The sequence below is a fragment of the Stegodyphus dumicola genome, chromosome 3, assembly GCF_044657685.1.
Source record: "Stegodyphus dumicola isolate Sdum_Otavi_A_Nest chromosome 3, ASM4465768v1".
NCBI lineage: Eukaryota > Metazoa > Arthropoda > Arachnida > Araneae > Eresidae > Stegodyphus > Stegodyphus dumicola.
In genome coordinates, this window is record NC_140770.1 from 147,684,078 (window position 1) to 147,711,620 (window position 27,543).

Below are 27,543 nucleotides of genomic sequence, written 5' to 3' on the forward strand. Positions count from 1 at the left end.
ATAAAGGAACGGAGGGTAAACATGCTATCCAGACAGTTCTTCAACTACTTGAATTCGAGACATAATTTCTGATGGCTCCTCTGCACTTAACTTTCAAAATGGTAAGTGTTTTTTTTAATTTTGTATTCTAATCCAGATTATGATATTCTACATTAAAAAGACGTATTTGTGAAATTTAGAAGCCCAAAATCGTTTTAGTGTAAAACAGTTTTTATTTCTTTATACGAAGTACAGAAAGTATTGTAATCGCGAAAAATTTCAGGTACTCTGTTTCAAAGGAAATGTCCACTTTGACCGTTCCTGAATCCATTTTGAATATATTTTTGCTTGACAACTATGCGTACGGATAGTATTAAAAGACTATTTTCCAAAACGGATTGTCGAATAGATTTAAAAACGGTGACGTACATACGTACTTCGTATGTATCACGCATAATTTAAAGACGATTAGCCGCAGAACGTTGAAATATTGTATACACAGGGAGGGGGCCAAAAAAGACCTACTAATGTTAAACACGGATAACTCTTGTAATAATCATTTATTTTGATTAAAGTTTTTATAAATTAAATATATTTTATGGAAATTATGTATGAAATATGATATTGTTCATACAAATTATATATGCTATATAATTTGATCATAGGCATATGATATTGTTCATACAAATGTCCATTATTTTTCTCGATACAGAGACTGGCACCTTTTCACGCGTTTTCCTCACCTCACCACGTAATGTTTCTGGTTGAAGGCTCGATATTTCGTCTCGAATATTCTACTTAAGCTGTCTAATAGTCTCTGGTTTATTAACATACACTTTTTCTTTTAAATATCCCCATAAAGAAAAGGATTCTGCCCCGCCATTGGCAGCAAAATGTTTTCAATCATTGTTCTGTAAGAAGCTCCGGAAATCGTTTACGGCATTCCATCATTATTCTCGAAATATGGGCCGATATATATATATATCTATATATATAGATATATATATAATTTATTTACTAAAGAAATATTGATTATTTATATCCTAATATAAATTTTTGAATTAAGAAGCATAGAAGTGAAAGTGTCGGGGGACATTTACTCAAGTATTTTGTAAATTTTAATACATAAATTACTTTTCACTCAAAATTTATAAAGAACCTTGTATTAACGAAAATGCTTCATTCAGAAGGAGTTTTACTTAGGTTCTAAATCCCATCACTTCACGGAACTACGATTTTGGCCTAACTTAATTTGCCAGTTTGGCATCATCACTCTTACTGGAGTAAAAGGCGAAACACCTTCCCAGTTATTAATTATTGTTCATTGAACGGGAGTTGGTTTCTTCCCCTTGAAAAGTCAACTAATTTCCGATAAATAGCGATAATTACTTGTTTTAAATTTTTAATTTCTTTTTCAAATTTTGAAATTTTGTTATTCATTATTTAAATTCGAAGCCACGTGAAACTTTTTTTTCATAATTTACATTCAAGTTAATTTAAAACACAATTTTCGGAATAACTTCCTACATATGGGTTCCCTCTTTTTTGATACTTCTACTAAATTTATATTAGGAGATAATATAATCAATATTTCTTTAGTAAATAAATTATTATTATCTTACTTTGCAGCTATTGCGCAAGTATTAGAAAAACTTGTTTTCGAACTAAGTAAATTTTAGATCATTCAACATTTGATGTATATATATATGTATGATGTATATATATATATTAATGTGTATATATATATATGTATGTATGATGTATATATATATATTAATGTGTATATATATATATACATGTGTGTATGTATATATACATATTATCTTTATCTTTTTCTAATTTTCCTTACCTTTGGCCAGTATTTAGTTAAAGTTTTGATTTAACTATTATAGAACTTCAGTTTTAATAAATTCAATTTATTTCCAAAAAAATTCTTACAATAAACTCATTATCCATTTCTTTAAATTTGCGAATTTTAAATTTTTTTAAACATTACAATTTTTCAAACTTTAAATTAAATTAATTAAATTGAATTCAATTTAAATGTTTATTCGAACTTTTAATTCATTAAAATTTTCGAACTTTACTTCAAAAATTTTTTTCATTCCTTAGCAGTTTGCAATATATATTTTCACAATTCATCTTAAAATTTAGCCATTTTTAAAATAGTTTTGCAATCCTTAACAGTTAGCAACATTTTTTCACACATACCAAACATTTTGCATTTTACATTACTTTAGAGTTTACAACATAAGTTTTTTACAATACATCACACTGGTAGCAGCTTAACACTAAACTTTACACAGTATTTGAAGCCGTCTACTTGCACAGTAAGCAGAAACAAACTACTCAACCTCACTTTGTTTAGCAAATACTACTTCATTCTTCGGCGTACAAAATATGTAGTTACAAGGTAAGTTAAATTAAAACTTACCATTTACTTGCCTTTTTAGTATTATTTTTGCACTATTTTTGCACTATTTTTATAAATTGTATTTAGTTTAGTTTGATTTAATGCATAATTCGTGTCGGGGAAGTTTCCAATAGGAAGGGATTTCTAAATTACTTGGGATTTCTCTTAATTACATTAACAATTTGCTTTTAATTAATAATTTTGTTTCCTAGCCGATCTGTTTATTAAATTTCTTAAAATTAGTTAGGATTTCTCTTAATAACATTAGCAATTTACTTTTAATCAATAATTTTGTTTCCTACTCGATTTTCTTACTAAATTCCTCGAAATTCTTTAATAGTTAAAATTTCTTTTTAAGCAATTCATTACATTTAATTTACTTTTGGTTTTGAATATTACTATATACCCATGCCTGTATGGATAACGAGACACGAATTGAGTGATTGAAGAGTTAGGTTTGGAGGCAACTTCCCCTTGAAAATATCTGTATCTTGCCTGCTCAAAAATTATTCACTTTATGCAAATTAATTTAGTCTTAAAAATTCTTTAAAATATTTAAGATAATTTTTTTGGATTATTAAATATATTTTCATGGTTTTAGGTATTTGCACTTAATTTACATATGCTCTTTGAATTTGAATGATATTTCAAATTAATAATTAATCTTTTATTTATATACAATTAAATTTTCATTATTTTTAATTTTAATTTTAATTTGCTTTAAATTAGCTTTATACGAATGATAGAATATTTGTTAAATTCAAATATATATATATATATATATAACTTATTTACTAAGGAAATATTCATTATATTATCTCTTAATATAAATTTAGTAGAAGTGTCAAAAAAGAGTGAACCCATATGTACGAAGTTTAATTTCGAAAATTGCGTTTTAAAGTAACTTGAATATAAATTATGAAAAAAACGTTTTACGGGGACTTCAAGAAAGAAATGAATTATTGAGCTCCTGGTTTTGCTTAAAAATATGCTATATTTTTTAGAAATCCAGTTTTTTTCGAATTAATTTTTTTTCCAAATATTTATAATTTAAGTATTAGAACAAAATAAATTAGCTTAAGTTGCTAAACGTATAAGGTATTTCTGAGGGAAATTGCCTGGTATCAACGTTATACGTTATTTCTCCCGAATTCTTAGCGTGCCTTCGTGGTGTGTTGGTCTGCACGCTGGGTGCGTATTCCAGAGGTCCGTGGTTCGATTCCCGGCAAAGGCGTTGCTCATTTTTCCTGACTCCTGCTTCCAAAATACCTAATGTCTCTACAGTGGCGCCCGAACTAAAAGAGTGGTGGATGATGATTCTCCACACCCAGGATTTGGCAACTGGGTCCCCTAAAAATCCTAGTCACCATTTAAAAGGGGGAGTATATAAGGTATTTCTCTTTCCATCTTAGCATGCCTTCGTAGTGTAGTGGTCAGCACGCAGGGTGCGTATTCCAGAGGTCCGTGGTTCGATTCCCGGCTAAGGTGTTGCTCATTTTTCATGGATCTTGCTTCCGAAATACCTAATGTCTCTATAAACGTATCTGCGATCAGAGCAAGTTTAAGGTGATTCTACACATAAAAAAATGTGAAGTCTGTCATTTCAAACCCTGTCAAGATTTTTTCCCAAAGATATAATATTCAGAATAAAATTTTTAATTTTTATTTCACGTAATAATAGTAATAATAACAACAAAGAGAAAAAAATATATATATCTGAAAGGTTTCAGATTTTAACGGCCGCCGAAAAGTTTTTGTTAAGGTATTTTACGCTCTTGCTGAGTTCGCAGTCTACCAATCTGCTGTTGCACTCACTCCTCCTAACCCCCTTTTTTTGACTTTCTAGCTTCATTATTAAGCATCATTTTCTTCGCACTTATGCCATATACAATTCAACAACAAAATTACAAGAATTTTAAAAGCAGCATCGTCATAGTGGTATACGGTTAAAACTCCCGATGCAGCGTTAAGTGTTGGCATACATTTTTCTGTTTTTCACAGCCGTTTCTCGGTTTATTATATCAATGTTCAGTTTTCTTACTAAGATATCTTTAAAGAACTTTATTTTCGCCTTTTTATGATTAATGTTTTGTGCTTTTACTTAGTTATTAAATATCACGTTCTTGGCTCTTGCGCCACATAAAATTCTTGTTTTGGCAGTTTTGATAACACTAAAAGAAAATTCTGAACTTGTATTTGAAAACCAAATGTATGAGAAACTTCTATTGTATAACAAAAATCCATGTTGGACAAGATTTACGAAAAATCCGTTCTTAGTGCGCGGTTACATCGTGGAATGAGTAGCTATGCAAAATTTCAAGTCAATCGGGTGTTTAGTTTCGGAGATCTCGTGATGAGTCAGTGGTATATACAGATTAGCATTTGGTTACGTGTAAAGATGAGCTTTTCTAAATTTATACTAACACAATCAAATGTTTATTCACTAATTTTTAACATTAAAAATTGCATTCTATTAAGCAGGTGAATAACATATAATTTAATTGTTTTTTAAATAAATAAAACAAATTGTTTATAAAATGCCATTTTAAATTAATACTTTGAAACTAATGTTGTAATTCAATTTCCTTTTATTTTATTTCTCTATAGTATCAACTAATCTAAATTCATTTTGATCTGTACGAATTTCACTTCGATATTTAGGTATCAGTCAACAATGCTCGTTCAATTGCAACAATATATTACGGTTTATATTATAAGGTATTCCTCCCGCCTTCTTAGCATGCCTTCGCACTGTAGTGTTCAGCACACTCGGCGCGTATTCGAGAGGCCCGTGGTTCGAGTGCCGGCGAAAGCGTTGCTCATTTTTTGCTCTTGCTTCGAAATAACCTAATGTCTCAACAGACAGTGGGGAACGAACTAAAAGGGTCGTGGACGATGATTCTCCGCCACCAGGATTTGGCGACTGAGTCCCCTAATCGCCAGACGCCCTTTAAAAAGCGGAAGTATATAAGATATTTTTCCCGCCTTCTTAACATGCCTTCGCAGTGTAGTGGTCAGCACACTCGACGCGTATTCGAGAGGTCCGTGGTTTGACTCCCGGCGAAGACGTTGCTCATTTTTCGTCTCTCCTGCTTTCCAAAAATACCTAATGTCTCTACAATATATTCAATAATACGTAGCGTATTCGGAAACTAAGTACCGTTTCATTCTAGCGCCGTCGCAGCGCTGTGGTAGGCGTCCTGCGCATGCGCACTAGTCTTTCTTGTTCACCGACTTTCAATTGTCGCCATTTTGGTTGCTCTATGTTGTGTTTTCAGTTTGCTGTGCACATTCAAAATGTTTAAGACAATTAGTTGTCCCGCTGACTGTGAGATTCGTGCCGTGATTAAATTTTTGAACGCGAGGAATGTTAAACCGGCCGAAATTTATCGTCAAGTGACAGAAGTTTACGGTGAATACGCGATAAGTGATGGAATGGTGAGAAAGTGGGTAAGAATGTTTAATGCAGGTCGAACAAATGTCCACGCCGAGGCTCGGAGTGGTCGGCCTTCTATTGTCACCGATGATTTGGTAAGGAAAGTTGATAAAGCAATTCATGAGAGCAGACGCTTCACAATGACAACTCTTTCAGAGGCATTTCCACAAATTTCACGTACTGTTTTGTTCGAAATTGTGTCTGACCGCTTGAATTATCGCAAACTGTGTTCCCGATGGGTTCCAAAAATGCTCACTGATGTTCACAAAACAAAGCGACTTGGTAGTGCCCTGAAATTTACACGCGGCACAGTGATGAGGGAGAAAACTTTTTAAACCAAATTGCGACAGGTGATGAAACTTGGGTGTGTCATTTCACACCAGAATCGAAACAACAATCGATGGAGTGGAGACACACTCATTCTCCGAAAAAACAAAAGTTCAAAGTGACAATGTCATCACAAAAATATCATGTGCACTGTCTTTTGGGATAGGAAAGGCGTTTTGCTTACTGAATTTCTTCCCAGAGGTGAAACCATTCATGCGGCACGATATTGTGAGACTTTAACAAAACTAAGGCGTGCCATTCAAAACAAAGGAAGAAGAATGCTCAGTAAAGGAATTGTGTTGCTACATGACAATGCTCGGCCCCATACTGCTGGTGTCACTCAATCGTTAATTCGACAGTTTCATTGGGAGCAGTTCGATCACCCGCCGTACAGCCCGGACTTGGCGCCGTCCGACTATCACTTGTGCCTGCACATGAAGCGCGAGCTTGGTGGCAAGCACTTTGGATCTGACGATGACACGAAAAATGCTGTGGAGTCGTGGTTATCGAAACTGGCGGGAAGTTTCTTTGACGATGGTATACAAAAACTGGTCACGCGCTATGACAAGTGTTTGATCATTGGGCGGAAACTATGTTGAAAAATAGTTTAAGACATGTATTTTCATGTAAAAATAAAATTGTATTCGAAAAAATTGTTTTACTTTTTTTTTTTTTTTTCAAAACGGTACTTAGTTTTCGAATACGCCTCGTATGTTGACTTACTAGAAAAAAAAAAAAAAAACTATCACGGGCTTCAATTAAAATATCGGGTTGGCAAAAAGTAATTTCGGTCTTTTAGTGTGAAATGAAACTATGTTTTTTTTTCTATAAGCAAAATTAACTTTTATCAGAGAAATATTTTCCATTCTGTTTGATAATCTTTTGCCATCTTTCTGGAAACTTTATGACTCCGCGCTCGTAGAATTTCTGGTCTTTATCACCAAAAAAACTCAACTAAGAGCGAATTGATACTGAAATTTTTAACATTTAAGAAGTTTTGTAAACTTCAAAATAAATGATAATCGGATGATCCAAAATCGGAGTTATGTGTGGGATGGTGCATCACTTCTCAGGCAAGCTTCGTAATTTCGTACATGTTGCTAAAGTTATCTGATACCTCGCATTGTCACAGAGGAACAATTCTCAGAAGAATCGCAGAGGAACACTGTCACAAAGAAATCACATCTTTGCGATTTGCTAATTTTGACCTTTTTTTCTTTGATTGTTTCCTGCAATTTCACAAGTTGTTGGCAGTAAACGTCTAAGTTGATCGTTTGGTTGCTTGGAAGCAGCTCAAAATTTACAAACCTTCGTAATTCCACCAGATTAACAGCATGATATTTCGCTGATGCAATTCAGTTTTTGATATGATTTGTGCTGAATGGCCGTGGTTGGACAACGATATTTTTCGAATAATATTATAATAGATGATCTATCGATTAAATTGTGGCTTTAAATTTTGTCATCGGCAACTTCAGAATGTCAGCCAGAACTTTGGTCTCTAAGTTCAACTAAAAAATCTCTTAGAATGAAATTTTTTAAGCCGATTTCGAATGTTGCGCTCTATTAAGCAATCAGAGTCATAAGCTCATATACCTTTTCGTGAGCCTGCTTTCGTTAAAGTGTTTATTTTTACACCCCATGTTTAAACTGAGCGTAAACTAACAGTTGTAAATAATAATACACGGATTTTTTACTATAGCAACTTAAAAGTGTCAGCTTCCAAATGTCAAAAGAAAAAAATTGACAAAAAATAACAAAATGGACATAAGACTATCACTTCACAGGCAAGCCACATTCAGTTGACAAATACCAAAGTCAAATACCACTTCCAGTTGTCCAACATCAACGATTTATATAAATGCAAAAAGCTGATTGAACTGTACTCAGGAGCTGGTTGACTTTGTATTTAATAACAAAGATTATCATCACAAAGATATTTACTTTATTATATATTTATTAATCATTTTGTTGCTGTAGAGGAACGATCTGGCTCCAAAACATTTCAAATTCTCAATCACAAAGCTGTAAGATCTGTTACAGCAAGTACACAAAAGAAAAGAATACTCAATTCAAATTACGTAGGTCGAGAGTATAACGCGCTAGCAGCGCCTCCTGTCGGCAACTCTTAATCACTACTGAACATAAGCACTATATAATAACAAACAATTGTAAGCAATAGCAATACAATGGTTAAATTATAAAAGACACATTAAATCATAAATGCGATATAAACACTATAAAGAAACACATTACAATACATAAATCTAATTACAATTCACAGGAAGAAAACAAATGTCTCTCACATTTCGTTTTAACATTTTACTAACTGGCAATACTATGTTAATCACTCGAATCTTTTCCAAAAATTATTTTTGCAATTCTACCTGTTAACCATTTTGTACTGGGCATATGCTCATCCTTGACTAATACAAGAGAACCCACCTTAACATTATCTTTAACAAACATCCATTTACTACGTTGTTGAAGGTTATTTAAATAGTCTCCCTTCCATAACTTCCAAATTTGTTGACTATATTTCGTTATTTTTTGTCATTTTGAGAGCCTATTTTCTGGTATCTCAATAAGTTGGGGTTCAGCTATTTAAGTTAAAGGCCTCCCTATGAGAAAATGTCCGGGGGACAAGGTTTCAAAATTATCAAACTCGGATGATAAGGGAGTAAGAGGTCTGGAATTTAATACGCTTTCAATTTCTAGAACTACAGTGAGAAATTCTTCAAGAAACATGAGCATTGCCAATAATTCGTTTCAAGTGAAACTTAAAAGATTTCACTCTGGCTTCCCAAAGGCCGCCGAAGTTTGGTGATTTAGGAATGATAAATCTCCACTCAATGTTTTCACTTAGCAGGTATTTAGTCAGTGTTTCATTTGGGTGTTTAACCAATTTATGCAACTTTCTGAGCTCAATGCTTGCACCCACATAATTCTTTGCATTGTCACTGAATAATTTTGCACATTTACCCCTGCGACTAAAAAATCGTTTCAAACAAGCTGTAAAGGCATCTGAAGTAAGATCAGAGACAAAATCTAAATGGATGGCTTTGGTGCTTAAGCATACAAATATGCACACATAAACTTTGTTTAGTTTACCCCTACGCTGATTTTTAAATTTAATGTGGAATGGTCCACAAAAATCAGTTCCAACATTACTAAATGGGTAAGAAGGTGTTACTCGTTCTTTGGGCAGATCACCCATTATCTGACTCTCAAAAACAGGTTTGTTTTTAAAACAAGTTATACATTGAAAACCAACTTTACGACAAACATTTCTGGCATTTAAGACCCAAAATTTACGTCGAACATGATACAATAATGCATTTGAACCAACATGCAAATAATTTAAATGATAATATCTCACAATTATTAAAGTTAATGGATGCTTATCTGGCAGAACAATTGGATTTTTCTCATATGTCATATGTTTCATAGATCTCATATGTCATATTTTCATATTTATCTCATATGACTCATATATGAAGTCAGAATGCTTCAGTCTGCCTCCAACCCTTAAAACATTGTCTTTATCTAAAAAACAGTTTAAAGATTTTACCTTGCTGTTGCTGGGCACTGAGGCACCTCTCTCAAGATGTTTTATTTCATCTACAAACTAACCTTGTTGGATTGACCTAAATAAATAGAATTCCGCTCTTCTCAACTCGCTAAATGTAAGGTTACCTGTAAGCTTTTCATTTCTAACATTATTGATAAATCTAAATACATAGCACATAACATGAACAATAGTTAAATAATTATTACTCAAGGAAATAATATCATCAACTATAGAACTATTATTTAAAACAGTAAAGGCAATAGGAGAATGATCATTAGAGTCATCAGTTTTCTTTAGTTCCTCGGAAAAGTCATCTAAGGAAATTAGAATGTCATTATTGTCTACCGGAACATCAGTCTTTTCTCTCAAAAATTGGGGTCCATGCCACCAAATGTCACTGTTCAATAAAATGTCGGCACCGACTCCCCTGCTGAGGAGATCAGCTGGATTTTGCTTCCCAGGGCAGTGTGCCCAGGCACTGGTATCACTTAAACTCTGTATTTCGTTAACTCTATTGGAACAAATGATTTCCATCGTTTCGTAAATCCTTTAATCCAATAGAGAGTTATTTTTGAATCCGTCCAAAAGAACACTAAGGAGGGCTTTTTTAAATCCACTGTTTTCTTGATTTTATTCGCTAGTCCGGCGGCAAGCAAAGCACAGAGTAATTCTAGTCTAGGTAGAGTGATTTTCCTTAGTGGTGTCACTCGACTCTTGCTAACAAATAAATTCACTTCGATGTTGTTATCCTTCACAACTCTTGCATAAATAGCAGCACCGTAAGCTTTTCGGTTAGCATCGCAGAAACAGTGCAGTTTTCAGATATCGGTTGGCTCTTGTATATTTAAATTGAGCACGTTTCTAGGAACTCGTAACTCTGAAAGTTCAGGAACCTCGGAGCCCCACTGAAGCCATATTTTTTGTAGATCTACAGGTATTTCTTCATCACAAGAAATTTTCTTCATCCATAAGACTTGTAGAATGAACTTTGCGCGATAGTAAACGATGAAAGCAACCCAAGCGGATCAAAAATGTTTCCAATTGTACGTAGCAGGAATCGTTTGGTACTTTCGTTTTAAGACAGACTGTCCACTAGGCTCTGCTTTCCCAATATTAGACAATCTTCAGTAGGATTCCACGACAGTCCCAAAACTTTAATAGTGTTGACTTGTGGCTGTGTGTCGAAACTTTCACGTTTCCAAAACTGCATCAATATATTGTCATTCGTAGTCCATTTTCGTAGCACTAGGCTAGCTTGGCTCATAATAAATGTAGCTTGAGTGGAGATTTCAAAAGCATCCGACACATTATCAGCTCCAGAAATATAATCATCCACATACAAACAGCGGTCTACGCATTCTGTTGTAGACGGGAATTCTTCAGAGTGCTTTCTCAGGTGAGTTTTCAAAGTAGCAGTCAAAAGGAATGGACTGCACGTAACACCAAAAAGAACACGATTAAATCTGTAAACTTGAATTTTACCATTTTCTTCCCATAGAAAACGAACTGCATCTCTGTCCTTTTCGGCTAATAAAATTTGTAGGAAAGCTTTCTCTATGTCTGAAGTAAAGGCGACTTTGTTTAATCTGAAATTAACAAGAATGTCGAATATGTTAGAATTCAGGTTTCGCACTGACCACAGGCAATCATTTAGACTTAAATGCTTAAAGTTATGACTGGAACTATCATCAAATACTATTCTCATTTTTGTAGTTGAACTTTCCTCTCTAAAAACTGGTTGATGTGGCAAATAGAACACAGGTTTATCAACAGGTTCCTTAGGACATCTAACTTTCTCTATAATATTCTTATTTTCATAGTCTTTTAAAGTTTCAATATACTGCAAATGAAGATTTGGATCTTTTTGAAGTCTATGCATAAGTAAATTAAGTCTGTTTTTAGCAACAATGAAGTTATTATTGAGCTCACCCCTATCTCTTTTCCATGGTAACTGAACATCATACCGGTTATCTTTAAAACGAACAGTTTTTTCAAATTTTTCTAAAGATTGATCTATCTCATTTTCACTGGGATCATCTTTAATTCCTATAGACTCAAGTTGCCAAACTTTTTTAATTTCATTTTCTATATCACTATAATTATTAATTAATCCACAGTGAAACGTTCGCGTATTTTGAACGTCTGAACTTAAAATGCCGCCAGTGGCTATAAAGCCAAAAACAGAATTTTGAAATCTTAACTCTGAATTGGGCACTTCAACTTGACCGAATTTTAAGATCTGATAAAACACCTCTGAGCCTAATAATGCATCAATGTTTTCTCTTTTATAAAAGTTTGGATCAGCAAACCTAATGTTTTGAGGAAAATGTTCAGTCGGAACTTCTATAATATTTATTGGTATGGAGTCCGAGATTTTAGGCGCGCACAAAAATTCTAAACTCATTTTAAAGTCAATACCGTTTGAAATAGAAGCACATACTTTAGAATTAATATTTATTCTCGTGTTATTTAATCCAGAAACCGCAACAGATATTTTTTCTCTTTTAATCCCTAACGAGTTAGCACATTCAATCTTTAAGAATGACGTCATCGAACCTACATCACACAAAGCGCGAACTGATTTTAATTCACCATAACAATCTCTGATTAAAATATTCGCAGTAGAAAGTAAAACATTTTTGGTCTGACGCATTCCGTTTACAGCTGTGCCGGCGAAAATTCTTTATTGGTAGAAGAAGAGTAGAGTCATAAACAAATTTTTCAGCATTCGGATTGAGACTGACTGTAGTCTTCTCACCCCCCCCCCGACTTCCGGCTTTGAAATATGAGCACTTTCGGATTTATTTTGTTTTTCATTTTCGAAACGTAACAGCGTTGAATGCTTTCGTGAGCATTTTTGACATCGATAATTAGACGAACACGTTCAAACGGAATGGTTTTCCAAACAATTAAAACAAAGTTTATTTCTTTTCACAAATTCACACCTGTCATTGACAGAAAGATGTATAAATTCCGGTCACTTATATAAGGAATGGAATTCTTCACCACGGCACTTTATGCACTTCAAAATTATGTTTTTTTGTATTAGAAGTGGATATCATACTCGTAAGTTTTTTATGTGGAGAATTATTACTCTTTTTTACCTCCTTTATTTTACTATTTTGAAGCGTTCTCGCTTGGCTTTGTAAAAACGAAAGTAGTTGTTCAAGAGTACCAAATTCTTCCGAGTTTTGTAATTCTTTTTCCCACCAGTATCGAGTCGATTTATCAAACTTATCCACTATTAAATATACTATCATTATTTCCGATAAGTTTTCTACTTTGTAGTTTAAAATATTTAAAGTTCGAATACATTCGTTCGTTACATCAATTAAATTTAGAATAGAACTAGATGTCTCGCTAATATTCGGCTGATTCAAAAGCTTTTTTATTAGAGCATTTAGAAGCTCATGTTTATTCGAATACCTATCTTCTAAAAGTTTCCAAGCTATATCGAAATTCGTATCCGAAATAGAAATAGACTGTATTACTCTCAGAGCTTCGTCCTTACAACTAGCTTTTAAATATTGCAATCTCATTTCATTACTCGAAATAGATTTGTTTTCCATTACACTTGCTTTAAACGTATCTTTAAACATTATCCAATTCTCTATTTTACCATTGAATGTCGGTACCGATAGCGTCAGTAACTTAACATCCGAAAACACATTTGAATTATTATTACTCGGCACAGAAGAAACAGGATGTTCAGAGTTCATCTTATTTTTTACTACTGCTAATTTACGTTTAATCATCAATAGCAACTCATCAACAATATCATCTCTATCTTCTTTATCCTCAACATATTTATCCAATTCTTCGGGTTTACATGCTTCGAAAATTGAATAAAATACAGATTTAAGTTCGTTAGAAATTTCATTAGTTTTGGTTTCAAATAGCTGCAACGCAACTGAATCTGAAACATCTAATGACGAAACAACTTTATCTTTATGCCGCGTCAATGAACTTTTTAACACTCTTTTTCTAGTTTTTAGAGCTTCCATATTTATTACAGTTATACTCTTCAAATTTAATAGAGATTAAAATGGGAGAGCTCACCTTCGATTCTCGACGGACCACTTGAACTGTTCTCAGGAGCTGGTTGACTTTGTATTTAATAACAAAGATTATCATCACAAAGATATTTACTTTATTAATATTTATTAATCATTTTGTTGCTGTAGAGGAACGATCTGGCTCCAAAACATTTCAAATTCTCAATCACAAAGCTGTAAGATTTGTTACAGCAAGTACACAAAAGAAAAGAATACTCAATTCAAATTACGTAGGTCGAGAGTATAACGCGCTAGCAGCGCCTCCTTTCGGCAACTCTTAATCACTACTGAACACTGATAAAATTTCGGAAATTTGATATAAGAGTTACCATACACCCAGACATCATTGTAAAAATAGTACAAACGGGTTGCGGGGACCCTAATTCATTCTCATTCACAGAAAACTTGTTATCGAATTTTTTTTTTTTTAACAGAAACATTACTTCTCTCGCCTATGTCTGTAGGTTGGCAAGAGGTTAAAAAATTATACATGGAAATGCACTACACTTTCCAAGTCATTAAGCAAACAATTTATTTTAATTTTGTAGGGTTTATATTTATTTTAACTAACATTTATTTTAAGTTTAAACTATCTTTCCTGTCAAGCCTTACTTTCCCCTGGAATTGCCAATGCCAGAGTATGTAAATTTTAGTAGAACGCGCAAGGATTCAAATTGTCAGCGGAAGTATTGAGTTAAATAGAAGGGAAACGAGTTCGAAGGTGTGCTTTCTTGCTTCACGAGCGTGGAGGTGGCTAGTTAGAAATTGAAGAACCACGCGTTTCGGCCTTTGTGCTTGCTTCGGCAATTTGTTAATCTTTCAACGTAATATTTAGAAGTTTACTGAATTATCAGCGGTATCTTAGAACGCGGTGAGGTTAGTTACGTTTAGAGATCCTCGTAGTTAGTCACTTGTTACTATTCTTTTCTTAGTTTCTTATTTTTATTTTACCGCCGGATCGGCGTAGTTTGTGAGCGTCAAGAGCACGCATTTGTAATTTCGAAGTTGAATAAAAAGGGATTTAAACCCTTCTCAAGACTTTGGTCTACTTTTCAGTTCTTATCAGTCACCACTATTGTTGCGGGCAGGTTGGAAGCGCGCAACATTACACTGGCGCCCGAACACTTGTCGAACTGAAATGGCCGAAAATTGGATGGAAGTTGCTGGACAACAACAAGAGGTGGCAAGCCAATTGGAAGGATTTGGATACCTGGTCCAGACGATGAGAGCGTCAATCAAGCCAAACGTCCATTTCGACGGAAAAAATTCGGTGGTGGTATTTCTAGAAGGTCTAGAAAACCACTTTCAGCTCTACCCTGTGCCTGAAAGACAAAAAGTTGCCATCGCCACATCAGCACTAAGAGGACAGGCCGCGCTATGGTGGAAAAATATAGGTAAATTTTTATTAGGGGAATTTGGAAGCCAGACGTATACATTTGAAAATTTCAAAAAATCGTTAGTAAAGGCCTTCCCCATAGTGAAAGATCAAGCAAGGCTGGAAGCCGAACTATATAGTTTCTATCAACGGGATATAGAAGAGTTGACGGACTTTATTCTGCGAAAAATTAAGCTGACGGATATGCTGTATGGGAAGAAACCCGACGCGGAGATTATTGAAATAATCTTACCAAGATTGTTACCTGCTGTTCAAGACTACTTCGAAATTAGAAACCCAAGCACATTGCAGGAGCTCTTCGAATTGGCGGTCAAGTTTCAAAATCGCAGAATAGCGGAAAAAGCTAGAGGGGCATCGTATTCTCAAAGTATCCGAAGGTAATCTTCAAATGAGCAGACCAGAAATGCAAACCGCTCTTATGGGAGAAAGAGCTATCAAGCTAACTCATCGAAGCTCGAAGGTCAAGACCCGAAAAGGAAATTTAAAAACAAACGTCCGCGTACCCAGAAGGCAGAAGTTGAAAGGAAAGCTTTAAACGAATAGAGGGGCCTATGAAAGCGAGGGTTCAGACCCCGGAAGTTTTAAAAAAACCCTCAAGAAGACACTTAAATACGGTCATCGTAAAGAACTCCCAGTTACCAATTATACAAGTCCTGGTTGGCGATGTACCAGTAGAAGCCCTCATCGATACAGGAGCAGAAGGTAATTTTATGAGTATTTTTTAAGAACTTTAATAGGTTTCGATTATTTAAAAATAAAAACACAGAAATCATAGCAGCACAAGGACAAACTTGTCAATGTATCGGAAAACTATCTTTAAAGATACAAGTTCAGAATCAAAGCCTTAAAGTATTAATTTTTGTAGTAAAACATTTGCAAAGTCCACTTATTTTAGGTATGGAGTTTTTAAAAGCCGCGAAGGCCAAACTGAATTTTCAGGACAGTTCTATTGTGCTGGAGATGGACCGGAGGGTGGTGGAACCAGTGGAACAACCGCAAGTCGACCTTAGCCATTTGAATGACCATGAAAGTCAAGCCATCCAGCAAGTGGTTAGTACTTTTTCAAACTTGTTTTCAGAACGGCCTGGTAGCTGTCAAATAGTTACGCATGAGATACAGTTAACTGCCGACAAACCCTGTAGGACTAAACCTTGTCGCTATGATAAACAGAAAGAGCTAATCATAGAAGAACATATTCAGGAAATGTTAAAGAAGAAAATAATAACGCCCATAAATAGTGAGTACGCGAATCCAGTCGTACTATGTAGGAAAAAGAAACGAGTTTCCTCCGTCGGATAAAAGGGTTTGGAGGTTTGCTATCGATTATAGAAAACTGAATAGTATTACTAAATTCCCAGTTTACCCTTTGCCGGTTATAGAGGAAATTATCAGAAAGATTAAATCTACAAGATACATGACTACTTTGGACTTAAAGTCTGGCTACTATCAAATAGCTATGAGACCCGAAGACATACATAAAACCGCGTTTATAACAAAATCGGGCACTTATGCATTTTTACGCATGCCCTTTGGGTTGTGTGGGACCCCATCAACATTCCAGAGAGCTATGGACATTGTTCTAAAGCCTGTCCTAGGAAAATCGACTTTAATCCATCTAGATGATATAATTATAACGAGTAGTACGTTGGAACAACATATTAAAGATCTAGAAGAAGTTTTTAAATTATTAAAAGAGGCCGGTCTTACAATTAACGCCTCAAAATGCAAGTTCGCAACTAAAGAACTTAAATATCTGAGATATAAAATTTCGCAAAAGGGTATAGAAACTCAAGATTCAAAAATAAAAGCAATCAAGAATTTCCCACCTCCCAACACCGCCAAGAAACTTTCTTCTTTCCTTGGGTTATGTTCTTATTATCGGTCATTCATGAAAGATTTTGCTAATATTGTTGAACCCTTGTTAGTAATTAAAAGAAAGAAAAGTAAATTCACGTGGACAGCAGAAGCAAATACTGCTTTTGAAAGGTTAAAAGAAGCGCCTATCAATGCCCCTGTTTTGAAATTCCCTGAGGGGGACGAAAACCTGGAAATTGCAGCAGATACGTCGGACTATGCTGTGGGTGCAGTTCTTATGCAAAATGGCCATCCTTTGGCATTTTTTAGTAAAACGTTGAATCATACACAAAGGAATTATACAGCTACAGGGTGAGAAACGTTAGCCGTATTAATGGCTGTACACAAATTTCGAGTTTCGGCAAAGCGCCAGTAACAGTCTTTTCGGATCATGCGGCTGTTGGTAGACTTTACTCGGGGAAAAACCTAACGCCCAGGTTAATAAGATAGGCTTTAAAACTCCAAGAATATAATCTAATAATCAAATATAAACCGGGTAAGGAAAACAATGTAGCTGACGCACTTTCTCGTATAAAAGTGAACGATGAAAGCAGTGAACTTAAATGCGAACTTAAATGCTGACTTCAAAAATTTTAGATTCTAGAGATACAATTATTGCTGAATTGAAAGCTGATCCAGAATTTGGAAGTATCTATGCATATTTGAAAGACCCCGAAAGCTTTGAGCACACAGATATCGATGCGATAAGAAATAGAGCAGAAACTATGAAATAATAGATAATTTATTATTTTATACGAAAACAACAAACGAAAATCTCGAGTACAAACCAGTCATCCCAGCCTCGCTTCGATTAAGCATTTTGAAGGAATTACACGACGCGAAAACAGCGGGTCATTTAAGGGTCAGAAAGACTTTAAAAAGGGTAGGCGAGGCGGTATATTTCACGCAATTATACAAAATAGTAACTGCGTATGTCAGTTCCTGCAATCAATGTCAGTTAATAAATGATATTAATTACAGCCCGGCCGGGTACTTCAATAGCATTCGCGCTACATTTCCGAATGAAATTTTAGGCATAGATCTTCTTGGTCCTTTTCCCCAGAGTGAGTTAAATAAAAATCGTTTTCTTTTAGTAATTGTAGATCATTTTTCAAAATGGACAGAAATTGTTCCACTTAAACGCGCGTCAGCCAAAACAGTCGCAGATGCATTCTTACACAGATACATTTTAAAATACGTTGCATCGATAAAAGTCGTCAGCGATAACGGTAAACAATTCGTTAGTCAAATATTTGAAAACATATGCACTGGACTTGGCATCCGCCATATCAAAATGGTTCCGTATAGACCACAGGCAAACATAGCAGAAAGAGTTAATAAAAACATTGTAAAAAGAATTCGAAGTTATGTTAGCACACATCACAAGCCCTGGGATGGCTACATAAATGAGTTAGCTTTTGCTTTAAGAGCGGCAAATCACGATACTACGGGAAAAACCCCAGCACAATTATTTTTAGGGCGAAAGTTAATTACGCCATTAGATAAATTATTCTTTGTGCAACAAAGAGAGCAAGAATTTAAACAGAAAGACGTGCAAACACTTATTGACCAGGCGGTTAAAAGCTCGGATACGGCAAGAAATAGACAAAAGTTATATTATGATAGAAAACGCCGTGAAGCAGATTTTAAATTTGGGGTTAAAGTGTTGAAGCGGAAATTTTCTTTATCAAGTGCCCCAGACAATTTTACTGCAAAGTTAGCTCCAAAATTTGAAGGCCCCTATCTAATTCAGGAAATCAAGGGAGTCGTATTGTACCTTAAGAACGAGAGAGGGGAAATCTGTAAAGCAAGTCCCGACCAGGTGAAAAAATATTATAATCAAAATGATTTTGAAATCCTTAAAAGTTTCTTGCAGGACTCAAGCGTAAAAGAAGTGGAAGGTTCAGAAGTAACGTCACCCGTTCCACCACCCAAGAAGCAGAGAACTGAAGAGAAACCTAACCCTTCTACAACCCATGCGACGGTACCGAAAAGAAGAAACGAAAACTTTCAGACTCCAGCATTTAAGAAATACAAGAAAGTAAAGCTGCCGAGTAAAGAAACCTTGGTAAAGAGGAAAACACCACTTACAACGTATCGCAGTAGAAATTCTACATCGAGAAGAACGCTTCCAGGGCCAGAGAGTCCGGTGCAAACGAGGCCGCCGTTCCCGAGAAAGAAAAGACAGCAGGAGGAACGAAAAGACAACCACCAACGGAAGAAATTCAAGCAGGATTCAAGACCGGAGGACGCCAAGACCAGCCGTCGAAGGGGAAAACGGAAAAGACAGCAACCCGACGACTACCACTCCAAGAGGCCAGCATGCAGAGGGCGAAAAAGAAAAAAGCAACGTGGATGACACTCGGAGGGCACTAAGGAGAAGACTGACGTCTATGAAACCTGTAACGTGGGAGCAGTTCTGCCAGAAGAGAATTACGGAGTTCCAATCATCGAAAACTCAAAGATAAGTTAAAATCTTCAATAATTTTTTTTTCTTTTGTTCCGAAATGTTATGCGTAAATACGAAGTTCTATGTTTTGACGGAAGTCAATGTGTCTCGGTTGAGACTTAGTTTTGTTTTACTTTATTTAGCTAAGGCAAAAGTATTATTTTCTTTAAGTATAAAATCTAATAAGCAGTTTCTGTTGGTCGAAAGACTAATTCTGTTATGTTAAACCAAAATTTGGCCGAAGATAAAAATAACTTCGTATTCTTGTATTAATAAGAACTTCAGTTTCAGTGCCGCCAGCTTGGCGAAGAATGAGTAAAGTAAAAATTTATTTTTCTCTTATTCATTTTATGGTAAATTGTAAAAATCATATGTATTAGAATTTTGTAAATATACGTAAATACTTGAAAGTTATGTAAAAGTAGAATTTAGGGTAGAAGCATAAAATTTTAGATGCTAAAGGTAAATGCTCAAAAACAATGAATTCAAATTTAAGTATTAAACTGTAGATAAAATCATGCTTTAGATCGAAAGCCTGCATGTCTAAAGATGAATGAGGGGGAAGTTAGAATGAATGTGTTTTGTAGGATTCTTCACCTACACTTGAATTTTAAGAATGTTAAAGTAGCTCATCGAGCTGCAGAATGTCGAGTAAGGTGTGTCTATTTGGTCGTTGAATTCTAACAAATCATTGTGGTTAGGGTAAGTGTTGCAATACTAAAACACGAATATTCCCGTTTGACATCACGCATGGTGGAGAGCCAGGGTAAAGTTAAATTCATGTTTGAATACTTGAATGAATGTGAATTAAGCAGTAACTAAGGAAAATAAATTGTTCAAAAACAAAAACTTATTCAGTGTCAAGAAAGTGTAAATTATAATGTATTTAGAAAGATACTGATACTTATTCCTTCCAGATGCTGGAAGGAAGAGAACAGATTGATCGCTGAAGTCCAGGAAAGGTTGCTGTAAGAAGAGAGAATTAAAAATAAGTATCTACAGAAATTTATTCTACCTTTTGTGAGATAAAAGTTTTTTTTTTTTTTTTTTTTTTTTTTTGTAAACGAGGCTCTTAAAATTTAGTTCAGAATTGTGGAATCTTTTCAACAGGTCGTTTCTAGGACCTGCTTCCAAGTTTACCAAATTCTGGCAGCGGCAAATGTAGGGTTTATATTTATTTTAACTAACATTTATTTTAAGTTTAAACTATTCCTGTCAAGCCTTACTTTCCCCTGGAATTGCCAATGCCAGAGTATGTAAATTTTAGTAGAACGCGCAAGGATTCAAATTGTCAGCGGAAGTATTCTGAGTTAAATAGAAGGGAAACGAGTTCGAAGGTGTGCTTTCTTGCTTCACGAGCGTGGAGGTGGCTAGTTAGAAATTGAAGAACCACGCGTTTCGGCCTTTGTGCTTGCCTCGGCAATTTGTTAATCTTTCAACGTAATATTTAGAAGTTTACTGAATTATCAGCGGTATCTTAGAACGCGGTGAGGTTAGTTACGTTTAGAGATCCTCGTAGTTAGTCACTTGTTACTATTCTTTTCTTAGTTTCTTATTTTTATTTTACCGCCGGGTCGGCTTAGTTTGTGAGCGTCAAGAGCACGCATTTGTAATTTCTAAGTTGAATAAAAAGGATTTAAACCCTTCTCAAGACTTTGGTCTACTTTTCAGTTCTTAGCAGTCACCACTATTGTTGCGTGCTGGTTGGAAGCGGCAACATTACAAGTTAACCTAAGGAATATATGAAATTGACTTAGCAAATTTCTTTGACTAATATCGAAAAACAATCCTATCAAATTTTCAACTTTCATGTCATTCCTTTCTGCTCATGAAATCATATATTAATGAAAAGTACTTTTCCAGGTCCACATTCTAGGATTAATGACCCTTATGATGAGGATGGTTGACCTAAATGCTTTTCCAATATCTTTCCTCGAATATTTGCGGTATGGCTGCAAGGGTTACATTATAGTGGATTACCTGTTCCGGCTAGACCGACTGTGCAACGAGTGTTACAACCTATATCAAAACCAACAGATCCTCGTAGATTGCAAGTAAGATAAAACAGTTTAATAGACGATTTGAAGATGAAAGAATACGCTTTTTATTTGACTCATTGCGATTTTGTATAAAAAATTATGTTCTACAATATAAGACCAATTAGAAAGCGAAATAACATATAGGGTGTCCAGCAAAGGAGTTCTTGATTTCAGAATTAGAAATCTTGAAAGCATAGATAGATAAATGTGTACCACAAGCGATATATTTATTGTAAAAGCTGTAAGAATGTTACGCAGAAGTTTCCATACAGTAGTTACTAAAGCTGCAAACAGTAATCTCAATATGTAATCTCAATATGTAGCGCATATAAATAGCTTTCCGAAAGACCAAAAGTTATCCCTTCCGTCTTTAGAACGTGAAAGGAGGTTAGTGTATTCAAGAAAGAGGTTGTAATCCCGTGTTCCATTGAACAACCTGTGTTTCTGAAATACCATAGCTTGGAACACAGTCCTACAGCAACAAGGTGAAGTTTTCGCACATATTTAATGTTCCCAAAGTCCCCGATGTGTAAACCATTTGCAAACTCTTTGTTAAGACAGGCAGCGTGACCGATGATCCGGTAGGGAATGTTGGTCACAGGCAAACTATAGTTACTCCTGAAAATTTCGCCACTGTTTCTGAAATTATTTAGCAAATTCCAAGGAAATCTGACCGAACAATTCGAGTAGAGAGCAGTTTGAAGCGTTTCAGTAAGCAGAAAATATCGAGAAATAGCTTAGACATGTTTCTATTCAAAATCAAAGTCACCAGGCCATACTGTATTAGCTGTGCGACGAAGGCTGTCTTTGGGAATCAAATTCCCACAATGATTGATAATAAAGGATTTCATGCTGGCCATATCTGGTTGACGGATGAAGTACACTTCCATCTGAATGAATAGACTGCGATGTGATAGGACGAGTTTATTTGTGCATGTTTGATACAAGTCATACAGCGTACAGCGCCAACTTTCGTAACTATTATTTCAAAATTTTTGCATAACAATCTTACAGCTTTCACAATAAATATACCGCTCGTTGTATTCCTATCAATCTTTCTTTTCGATATTTTTAATTGGGAAATTAGGGACTCCTTTCCTGGACACTCTGTATAATTAGAATATATGACACTCGTACACTGAGATTGACAGAAGCTTATTTTTATTTCCTGTTTAGAAAATGTATCCTTCGAATACATCTGAGCATTTCAGTCTTGGCAAAACTCTGTTAAAAATAGCTGTATATGCGCTGTAGGAACAATTTTAGTATATCGTAATGTATTTTATGTTAATTAAACAATTATTACGATTTACTATAACTTCTACTTTCCGTAGCCCTCACCAGAACGCAAATTAATTGTTTTGTGCATATAACCTTGGAGGTTTGAGTGTTTAGATCATAGCTTCTGGTATCCGCGTTTAACTGTTACTTACTATCTCCATCACTCTACCTAAGTTGTATTCTGGCTTTAACGTGTTGCTAGCCGATATCTTAAAATACGCGCCGTTAAATATCTGAGCAAGCTTGAGTAGCCTATTTTATGCGTAGTCTCAGACTACCGCATTTGAAATTTCACCGTCTCTTAGACTCTCTTCTTACGGCCTAATCTTTGTCAAGTGCAAGTTCTTCCATTGCATAAATTTATTGATCTTTATATCCTGTGAATACGTTCGAAATGACTCCACTTGTGAACTTTGTAAACTGTAATAACCTTTTATAACCGAAATAAGCACATGGACACCTACCTCTTTAATATTATTATTACAGTTCATTATAACATTGTGTTCCCGGTACTTATTATAGTTATCTCATCTGTATACTAATTATGGATGAATCTTCGGATTATGGTAACATGGCGAAAATTTGGCGACCAACCCTGCTACAGCAACCTGCTAGTTTTTTTTTTTTTTTTTTTTTTTTTTTTTTTTAATACTCGATATTTTTTCCAATAATCTGCTAGCCGAATTACGCTTATACTAGAATTTTTATGGAACAAAAGTGCTTAGATTAGGTGCGAAATTGGGAGAAAGTGCAGAATCGCTCACTGCTTCGCGCGTTTTTAAGAATTGCACATACGCGGTATCCATGTACACGTCGACCTATTTTCACTTAAAAAAAATCCCAGAATTGCACAAAAAATGGCATTGCGTACACTCTTGATTTTATTCATGTACACATCGAGCTATTTTCACTTGAAAAGTCAAAGGAAACTGACAAAAATCCAATTCTTCTTACTCTTGTAAAAAGCGCCAAACAAATAAGTGGACGATTCTGCACTTTAGCACCGAAATTGTTTCTAAGTGCTTATTAGCTAAAATCACGATCGGAATTTTCCGGAAAATGTCACATGACATGTCTCATGATCTCTCATTTCTCTCAGACAAAATAATCTGTGATTCGAACTGTGTACTTCTCAGATTATCGCTAAAGTCCTACCTAGTAACCTTTATCGCCTTACCAAAATATCGCCAAACTACCTGTTACCATATTCCAAAGATTAGCCTAATTATGTTTATCTGTTATTTTTATTACATCGAAACAGATGTTCAATTTGATATGTGAATTTCAAATTGTATTGAGACTATGTTGTAATCTCTTTACTTTCTAAATCATTATTTTTAATAAATACTGGATGCGAGACGTACGCTATAATTATACGATGTACCATAATAGGTAAACTGTAGATCATTTGGAAAGCTTCATATACTCATTTCCTCAACCTTTCTCTGTAAATTCTTATAAAGCTTGCATTTTGTTTTCTTTTTCTTTTCTTTTCTTTTTTTAAGAATTAGTAAGGAAAAGCACTACCATTTGACCCATGGTACATCGCTGGTGTTCGCATACTTTTACCTCTACTTGTACCTATGGTTAATTTAAATATCCAGAAGTAGCTTCATCTTTCACCCAAGCTGTGTGTTTCTGTTCATTTAAGATTTAAAAATTTTATGTCGACGCTATACGACCTCCTTGTATCGCCTTATACACATTTTTGCTGTACTTCCTTTAATCGTATTTTCTCGAATTATTCTAATTGAATTAACTGATCTCTCAAGGCAAGTTGAAAATAACATCAAAAGCTGCAAATTTTAAAATTAAATATCCCGGTCAATTTTTGCCGTAAGGAAGTCAAACTTTTTATAATTTTAATTTTTCATGACGTGTATAAGCTTTCCAAAATATAAGAACTGAGCGACTGCATTAAAAGTTAGATTTCCTTATTTGTTGAAAATTAATTTTTCAAATCTGAAATTGCCAAAACTTGAACATTTTCGTCATTTAAAACACATCTATAAGAAGAAGTATATGACTACGACAATGGTTGCGAAAATAAAGGCCGGGTGAGGAATTTTAAGCTAGGTAATGGGGATAGTAAATATGTATATATATATATATAATTCCTGTAAAAAAGGCAGATGCACAACTCGATGTTATAACAGACTCATATAAAAATTTTCGAAGATTTTTGATTTATGTGAAAAACGTACTTACAGAAGTCACGAGAAAATTCCTTTTGAATCCATTTTATAATTCGATTTAGAAAAAAAGAGTTCCTTATCCTGTGTTTGCTTACAGAAGTCACGCAAAAAAAAAAAAGTTCAGATGGATTCGGGAATTGTCATAATGAATATTTCCGTTGAAATATGCATGATACCCGAATTTTTTCGAGATTATAATACTTACTTTGTATAAAAAAAGTTAAAAAGATTGTTTTATCCTTCCTTAGACCCTGTGATTTGTTTCAGATGAAGCGATAACTCGATGCCAATATAGCAAGACCTGCAAGATTTTGCAACAACATAGATATAGTAAAACCCTAAAATCTTATTCGTAATAAGGGAACTGTAGCGTTCGAAAATGCAAATACTTAACATGACAGCGAATTTTACGAATGTAAAGTTAGGCGGGTTAGATTTTGAAACGTAATTGGTTTAGAAAGCGACTAGAAGCGTGTCTATCTCCTTTAGAAACTAAAAATGAACACAAAAGTTTGCGAAAAGGAAGGAGAAAATTCCCTATATTCTCCACCACGTAATCAAGCATCACTTGTAGAGTCTAATAAGCTTTTCGAAGTAAGAGATACAAAAAGCAGGACCCTCGTCGAGATTCGAGACTACGACATCCCGACTGTCAGCCGGATATGCTTCCAATTACCCCACGAAAGCACACGGAAATGAAGAATAAAATAGCTTTAGTTTCTTAACTGTTTAATATGGAGGAAACATACCGTGTAATGTATATTCGATTATAATACATTTATTGTTATACGGTCACAATAGAAGGATAAATAAATCTACGTTAACTTATACCAAAATAATTCTAAAAAAGTGTTTTCATTTTTCAAACAACATTATGATTTTGTATATTTAATAAACTCCAGTTTGAATACTAATTCAGAAGTCAAACAACCAAACAACAAAAATCAGCGTTATATTTTCAAAGTTTTCACAGGACTAGTTTCGATGGTTTTACCGATCCATTATCCTCAGCTGCAAAACCGCAAAGAAACAAGATAGGAAATAATGATTAGATAAGATAAGAAAGCCTGTACAAGAATAAGCAAGTGGCGCCATCTGTTGATGAAACCAGAACTGAAACATAATTTCTTTAAGGGCCGAAGACAAAGATCGATTGGAATTAGGATCGTTAACTAGAACTTTGTTGTTTGACTTCTGAATTAGTATTTGTTCGGCGTGTTATTGTGTCTTAATTCCAGTTTGAATATTTCAGTTCTGATAAATTCCACCTTTTTTTTTCAGGCAAAACTGCTTTGAAAATTGCCAGTTTAAAGCATGTGTAATGGCAACTGCTAGAACAGAGGAATGGAATATTCTTATAAACATGGCTAAACACTTACAAGTTAAAAATGAGACGATGGTTCCAGCAGTAAGAAATGCAACAACATTGGATTTACTTTAGATGAACCTCTGCTCTTCATTCTAGAGTTAAAAACAAGAATGTCACGGAATTATTATTTTTATGACAATGAAATATCAATTATGAAAGAAAAAATGCAATTGTAATATTATTGTTTAGTTCTGATAATTAATTTTTCAATAGTCATTTTATTTGATAAAGAAAAATCTCTTGCTCATTGTAATGTTATTTGCAAACAATTTATTCATATTTAATTAAGGAATGGTTCTTTGAAATGCACTACTATGATTTTGTTAAGGATAACCTCAGGAAAATTGAACTTAAAAGTTCATAAATTTACCTAAAGCAAACCACAGTTTTCCTCTTTTAGTGCCCGTTAGTGTTACGGATTTAATGCCGGTTAGTGTTACGAAATGATAACAGGCTTTTAACTATGAGATCAGATTAAAGGCGAACCTTAAAACTTTACAACAGCTTTGAGAAATATAGCTCTTGGAAGGTGAATACAAAAAGGCCTAAGTGATCCAAATAAAACTGATAAAATTTAAAAAGGTTTAAGATTTTAACGGTTGCCCAGAAGGACTTGTTAAGGTTTTTTACGCTCTCTCTCTGAGCTCGCAGTCTACCAGTTTTCTCTTGCATTTATTCCTGCTTACCACTTTTTTTTATCTTTTTAACTTTATTATTAAGCATAGTTTTCTTCGCATTTACGCCACGAACAGCTCAACAAGAAAATCACATTTTGAAAGGTGCACCGCAGCATGTATTTAGAATTGCTGATGCAGAATTAAGTGTTCGCATACATTTCTATATATTTTCCTTCTTTTATCACTTTGTAATATATTTATCTTTTTGTAGTATATTCAATTTTCCTAGTTAGAGGGCTAAGAAAAAACCTTTTGTGTCTTTCTATTATTAATTTTTATGTGTTAACTTTATTCGTCAAGCATCACTTCGTTCTGCGTAAGAATCATTCTTAACGCAACATAAAATTCAATTCAAAAGAAAAATTACGAAATATTTAAAAACAGCATATTCTCGATAGTGTTAAAGATTGCCATACATATTAATATCCGCTATATTATTTCTTAGAAAACTAGCTATTCGACCGGTCTGCCTCCTAAAATAGTTATCATAAAGAAAGAAAAA

The 27,543-nt window shown here is 34.5% G+C and overlaps 1 protein-coding gene across 1 annotated transcript; it reads left to right on the plus strand.

The window, feature by feature from the left end:
• LOC118194083 (uncharacterized) lies at nucleotides 1-26,602 on the plus strand. Its single transcript, XM_035365273.2, has 3 exons — nucleotides 1-101; nucleotides 21,344-21,534; nucleotides 26,277-26,602. Exons 1-3 carry the CDS (start codon nucleotides 72-74, stop codon nucleotides 26,434-26,436), a joined length of 381 nt encoding a protein of 126 aa, XP_035221164.1. The 5' UTR covers nucleotides 1-71; the 3' UTR covers nucleotides 26,437-26,602.
• The last annotated feature ends 941 nt before the right edge of the window (nucleotides 26,603-27,543 follow it).

Coding starts and splice junctions, on each gene's coding strand:
- LOC118194083 (XM_035365273.2), top strand. CDS start 72: ATGGCTCCTCTGCACTTAACTTTCAAAATG. Junction 102..21,343: donor TGCACTTAACTTTCAAAATG/GTAAGTGTTTTT, acceptor GTACTTTTCCAG/GTCCACATTCTAGGATTAAT. Junction 21,535..26,276: donor CAGATCCTCGTAGATTGCAA/GTAAGATAAAAC, acceptor TTTTTTTTTCAG/GCAAAACTGCTTTGAAAATT.